Consider the following 5,733-nt stretch of genomic DNA (forward strand, 5'->3'; position numbering starts at 1 on the left):
ACCATCTCCCAGATAAAATGCAAGACAGCCCTCCTTGAGCCTCTGCTGACAGAATAGAGTATAACCCAGGAGCATGGCACCCTGTGGCCCTCCCTAAACTGCTCCCAACGAGCCCCAGCCTTACCTCTACCGCACTAAATACATACCTGATCCTGCACAGGGATCCCCCGTGTTCAACCTGGGCACAGGCAAGTTCCTCAATCAGTCAAGGAACAGCTCACAAATCACCCTCCAATTCCCCCCACGCTCCCCCAGCAGCTCTGAAGCCTGACCTGGCTCTCTCCTCTCAACCACAGCTCACTAAGACAGCTCACTACTATGCACTCACAGGGCTCTTGGTATAGACCTTTATTATGGTACATACCACACACATGGTTATAATTATATGTTCCCAATTCTGTCTCTTCCAAGAATGTGGGAGTTCTTCAAGGGCACAGTCCATGTCTTATTCACCTTTAGTGCCTAGCACTGGGCAAATAGGGGTGTTCAAACAGTATTTATGGAACAAATAAATGGCCCTCATTTCAAGAGACTACACAAAACAAGGTTAGTGGCCAAGATCTCTGGCCAGTATACACACGTACACAGACATACACACACCACTGTCTTGAACCCCAGTCAGACTGACTCTAGGCACAAATCTCCAGTTACTGTGGGTCAATTACCAACACCGCTCACAGCCATTCTTTATCCTTGGCTCTGCCTAGAGTCTGGTCACCTGTTACTATACTGTTCTCAAGGACACCACCCCACCCCACCCCCTGCAGAGGAAAGCATGGGCACCATGCTTCCCTGAACAAAGCACTCCACAAGGTATGGAAGAACATTCCCCTCCTCCAATGCACCCCCACTTCTCTAGGACTCTCCTTAGCTGGAGGTGTGTGGTGAGGGGGGCAACACTGGGTGTGCTCAGCTTCTCCGGTCATCTGTGCAACAGGCTCCTTTCGCAGGTTCACAGGAAAGAGAGTGCCCTAGCTGGAGGGGGGGCGCTGGCAGAGCTGGTCTGGAAACCCACACACTGGAGCAAGGCTTGGGTGTTGAGGAAACACTAGGAGGTCTGACTTCCCCTGGAAAAACTATAGTCAGACAGGAAACACACAGGCAGGGATGGCTAGCTTTGCAGATCCGGACACGTGTTTTTGCCCCTCTCCCACTGGGAGCAATCAGCCAGTACAAAGAAAACCCCTGCGACACCCGCCTGCCTGCCTCAGGGACCTAAGGCCTAGGCGGCAGAGCAGGCTTCACAGTCTGTCTCCTCACCAGCCTGACAGCCACAGAGGTCAAGCCCCAGACAACTGGCCCCAACATCACCTTCTGAGCCTAACTGCCTTGTCTGGGCAGTTTGCGCTCTTCTGCCACCGGTACCTCCCCACCCCATCAAAGGTACGACTAGGAATTATTGTCTGTTTTAGTTTCCCTGAGGGGAAGGACCTGGTTTTCATTCACCACCTAAGGGGGCCCAGCATCTAGAAGAGTAGGGAAGGATCAAAGAGGAAAGCGTGAGCCTCCAAAAGAGGAAAGCGTGAGCCTCCAAAAGTCCTCAGTGATGAGCATGGCTGTCACTCAGAGCCCTCCATGGAGCCTCCACCCAGGCCATGATGCCCACAATTACTTTTGACTGAATCTACTCACCCCAAAAAGGCATCAGAAGGAAAAGTGTAGAGCCAGAACCTAGAGAGGCTAAGGGTCTATAATGCAGGTCCAGGCACAAAAATTTCTCCTTAGAGGAGCAACAGAGACAACTAGGCATGTGGCCTGAGGCCCAAGGGCAGCACAACCCTGGAGCTGAGAGTCCTCTTGGGATGGCCAGTCAATGACTGGGGAGCTGGGTCCAGCTGAGGCTGTCACATACTGGTACTATGATCCCATGGCAGACACAGGCCCCTACCTCCAGGACCCTTGTGAAGATTAGCCAAGAAAATATGCCGAAAAGTCTCTGTAGCAATGAACAGGAAGTAATTGCTTTGTATTCACTTAAGTCAGTATCTGCAACATAAAAAGCCAAACATCAACCTGGTTCCTGTCACATCACCAGGACAACTGGTACCAAAGCACTTCCCCACCCCTCTTTTAAGCCAAACTACCATCCTAGAAATCAGCAAGTGCCAGCCCCACTTCACAAGCGATAAAGTGAGAAGGGATGGGGTTAGGTCAGAATGAGGTCTGACACGTTGAGTGCTGTGCATTTCCTTGAACCACAGCATCCCTCCTGCAGGTCCACAGTGCCTCTCTCTCCTTGGCCAGACTACAAGCACTACGTGGAACCCTGGCAGAGTCAGCAGGAAAAGGCCAGATGGTTGGGGACACAGCTGGCAGCCCAACCTTCCTCAGAGCCTGTGGTGGGGTAGGGTGGGGGGGTGCAAGGATCAGAAGTCACCAACGAAGTATACCACGAATGGGTAGAAGTGGGGGAGCTTCAGTGAGAAGCTCCATTTACAACGTGTGAACCCTACACAAGCATCTACTAGCATTTTTACTCAGACTCCTTCAATCTGGGCCTCCAAAATCAAAGGGCCAAGGCTCCTATATTCTTTGCCTACACTTGCAGCTAATGAGATTACTGAATCTGTATTTCTCTAGCTGACCTAACCTGGGAGCTGGGGGCCATCGGATCCCCTGCATTCCTGTCACCAACCCCCAAAGACCTGAGACACCATGGACTAGACTCACTCTTCCCCACATCCCTCTGTTCAGGCCCCAACTTACAAATAAGTCAAGTCACACCCGAGAGTCAGATGTGCAAATCTCTCTAGGTTTACTCCATGATTTTACTGTCATGTACTATTCTATGTATGATAGGTGGGTGGGTGAGGAGAGGAGTTGAAGCAAAACAAAACCATTTCCTCCCTTTAAGTGAAATGTGAACTTGGTTCCCATCCTCCTCCCTCCCTATACCCCTCTCCTACAGCCATAGTCCACCTCCTTCAACATTCATAGTCCAGGATGGAGGAGGGCAGTCACACTCTTTTACTTCTATTGTTATTATTAAAAACAGCTCACACTTATTAAACCTTTACAATGTATCAAGCACTGTGCTACATGTTTTACACCAATTCTCATTTAATCTCCAGAGCAACCATATACAGCATATATTTTACCATTCCCACTCTATAGATAAGGAAACTAAGCTCAGAGAAAATAAGTAACTAGCTAGATAAGCAAGTGGCCCACAACTAATCAATGGGCTTCAAATCCCAGCCTTGTCTTCAACCACAGAGCTGCACGTACTGCCTGCTGATCACATGCATGGTTTGAAGTGCAGTCTGTTACCCAGGAAATCTCTACTGGGGAACCTCTGGTCAGTGCCACCAACTGAGCAGAGCATAGGGAGCACTATAAAAGCAAGGAAGAGGCTGTGCCTGGAAGTCTTGATGCCTGGGTGATGTCCCCAGGACTATCTATCTGGCTCTCTGCAGTGTCTATCATTCCACAATTTTGGAATCCAGTCTCTCGAATCACTAAAATCTTCTCTCCATAGCTGGCAGGGCTGATGGAGGCACAGCGGAAGGCAGCTGCCATTTCTGAGTTCAGCAGCTGTATCAGATCTGGAGTTTGTAGTTGAGGGTGGCTGCTTCACCACAAGACTTTCCTTCCTCCCAATCTCCTCACCCATCTACACACATGTACACGATACCCAAGGTCTGTAGGACCTACCCATGGGGGTGTCACTTCCTGACGCCCCTCCTCCACACGGACCTAGTTCTGAGTCTCTGGGGGTAGTCCTTGCAGGAAGCAACCCACAACCTAGGGTTGCAGACACACTACCTCTCACACTTGAAGGTGGGGGAATGGAGGGCAGAGCTGGGTGCCCACCTGGCCACAACACAGGCATGCATTAAGTGTAGTAACACTGAAAAGATCTGGGCTTTTTCAAAATCCCCAATTCCCTCCTCCTGAGACCCGTCCCAAAGCAGCCAAGTTCAGGCCTGAGAAGGCCAAGCAGCAGGAAACCAAAGGTAGCCGCTCCCAGCTCCCCGAGGCCACGCAGCACAGGACGCAGGACACAAAGGGCTAGACCCAAAATTGCCTGCACACTCTCGAAAGTACCTGACTCTAAGGCACGGAGGGTGGCCTTTCTGGGCCACGCTCTTGAGGATGTGCTTCCAAGGGTAAGAGAAGCCTGGCCTCTTTACCAAGAGTCCCGGTCCTGGCTTTGAGTGTCGGCCCACCCACGCAGACCTCTAAAATTCAGCTTCGAGACAAAAGCAGCAGCGGGAAAAAGCAGCCGCTGCCTTCCCTCAGGCTTTTCCAAACCAAACAAGACCACCTTGCACCCTCTGGTGGGGGGGGGGGGGTAGGCCCGGCTCTGACCCAAAGCCAGCCCTACCCCAACATCTGCCTCAATTCTACTCAGGGAACCCAAAGGTTCCTTTGCAAATGGAGCCCAGCCCGGGGGGCCCAGAAAGTTTCACCATGACTACTCTTCTGGGGAAAAAAGGTGGTGGGCGATGACCGTCCGGCCTGGCCCCCGATTCTGGGGCCGGGGGGGCTGCCGCCGCCTGGGCTTCCCTCGCCCCAGTCACCAGCACTGCCGGGGTGGGGGGCACCCCCGACGGCTGCCCCGCCGGCCCCCAACCCGCTAGGACTTCTAGGCCTCCGGGCACAGCGCCTGGAGCACCCCCCGGGCTGGGGGAGGGGGTGTCCTGTCAGGTGACTGAGGACCCGGATGCCCCCCGCCCGCGGGGACCACCGGGGCCCGGGCCGGGGCCGAGGCGGGGGCGGGGCCCGGAGGCTGCGGGGGAGGGCCCCAAAGTTCACCCAAGTCACTCCAGAGGCGGCCGGGGCGCGCGGGAGCGGAGCGCGGACTCGCGCGGGCCCCAGGGGGCGGGCGCACTTACTGGCCCCCTCGATCTTGTCGGCGCCACGGCTCCACGTGATCTGCCGCGTCTCCAGCTTGACCTGGAAGGTCTTCCGCTCCGGCCGCTGCGACTTCTTGGAGTAGAACAAAGTCATGACGGTGCCCACCTCGAGGCTGCGGCAGAGGTGCAGCACCTCGGCGTCCGAGGGCGCGCCGGGCCCGCAGCCGTTGGCGCAGGGGGAAGCGGCGCCCGCCATGGCTCCGGCGCTGGGGGCGGGGGCCCGGCCGGCGGGAGCAGGCGGCGGCGGCGGCGGCTGAGGCGGCGGCGGCGGCTGAGGCGGCCCGCGAGCGGGCCCGGCGGCTGCTCCTGCGGGCGGAGACGGGGCGGGGCCTGAGGCGGGGGGCGGGGCGGCTCCTCAGGCCCCGCCCCGGCCCGCGCGCCGGGAACAAAGGCGCCCGCGCGCCCGTGGAAAGGACCCCCGCCCGCCTCCCGCCGCGCCTGCGCCCCGCGACCCCCGGACAGGCCCAGGCAGGGACGCGGGGCGCAATGGCGGCGGGGGCGCGCCCGCCGCTCGCCGCCCCGCGGCCCGCCGCCCCGTCCGCCGCCCCTCCTCACGCCGCCCCGGCCGGCCCGTCAGTCAGTCGCACACGCACGGGCGGTCGCCAGCCCGCGGTCCCGCACAGGCCCAGCCGCGGCCGCTCCGTCGGCCCCGCTCCCCGCGCGGCGGCCGGGAGGAAAGGGGAGGGTGCAGAGCGCCCCCGGCCCGCCGGCCGAGCCCGGTTACCTGGGCGGCTGCCCGGCGGAGGGAGCCAGCCAGGCCAGGCCGGGCCGCCTCACACCCGCGGCGGCGGCGGCAGCGGCGGCGGCGGCGGCGGCGGAGGCGGGCCCTCCGCGCACCCTCTCCGGGGAGGGGCGGGGGCGGAGCAGCCTGCGG

The 5,733-nt window shown here is 58.1% G+C and overlaps 1 protein-coding gene across 2 annotated transcripts in view; it reads right to left on the reverse strand.

The window, feature by feature from the left end:
- PLCG1 (phospholipase C gamma 1) overlaps nucleotides 1-5,156 on the reverse strand; it is a 36,239-nt gene extending 31,083 nt beyond the window's left edge. For both annotated transcript variants that reach the window (XM_041732412.1, XM_041732411.1), the window contains exon 1: nucleotides 4,839-5,156. In XM_041732412.1, the coding sequence (XP_041588346.1) occupies nucleotides 4,839-5,055 (217 nt within the window). In that variant the 5' untranslated portion in view covers nucleotides 5,056-5,156. The remainder of the gene's footprint in view (nucleotides 1-4,838) is intronic.
- Nucleotides 5,157-5,733: the final 577 nt, after the last annotated feature.

This window comes from Vulpes lagopus, chromosome 18 (assembly GCF_018345385.1).
Source record: "Vulpes lagopus strain Blue_001 chromosome 18, ASM1834538v1, whole genome shotgun sequence".
NCBI lineage: Eukaryota > Metazoa > Chordata > Mammalia > Carnivora > Canidae > Vulpes > Vulpes lagopus.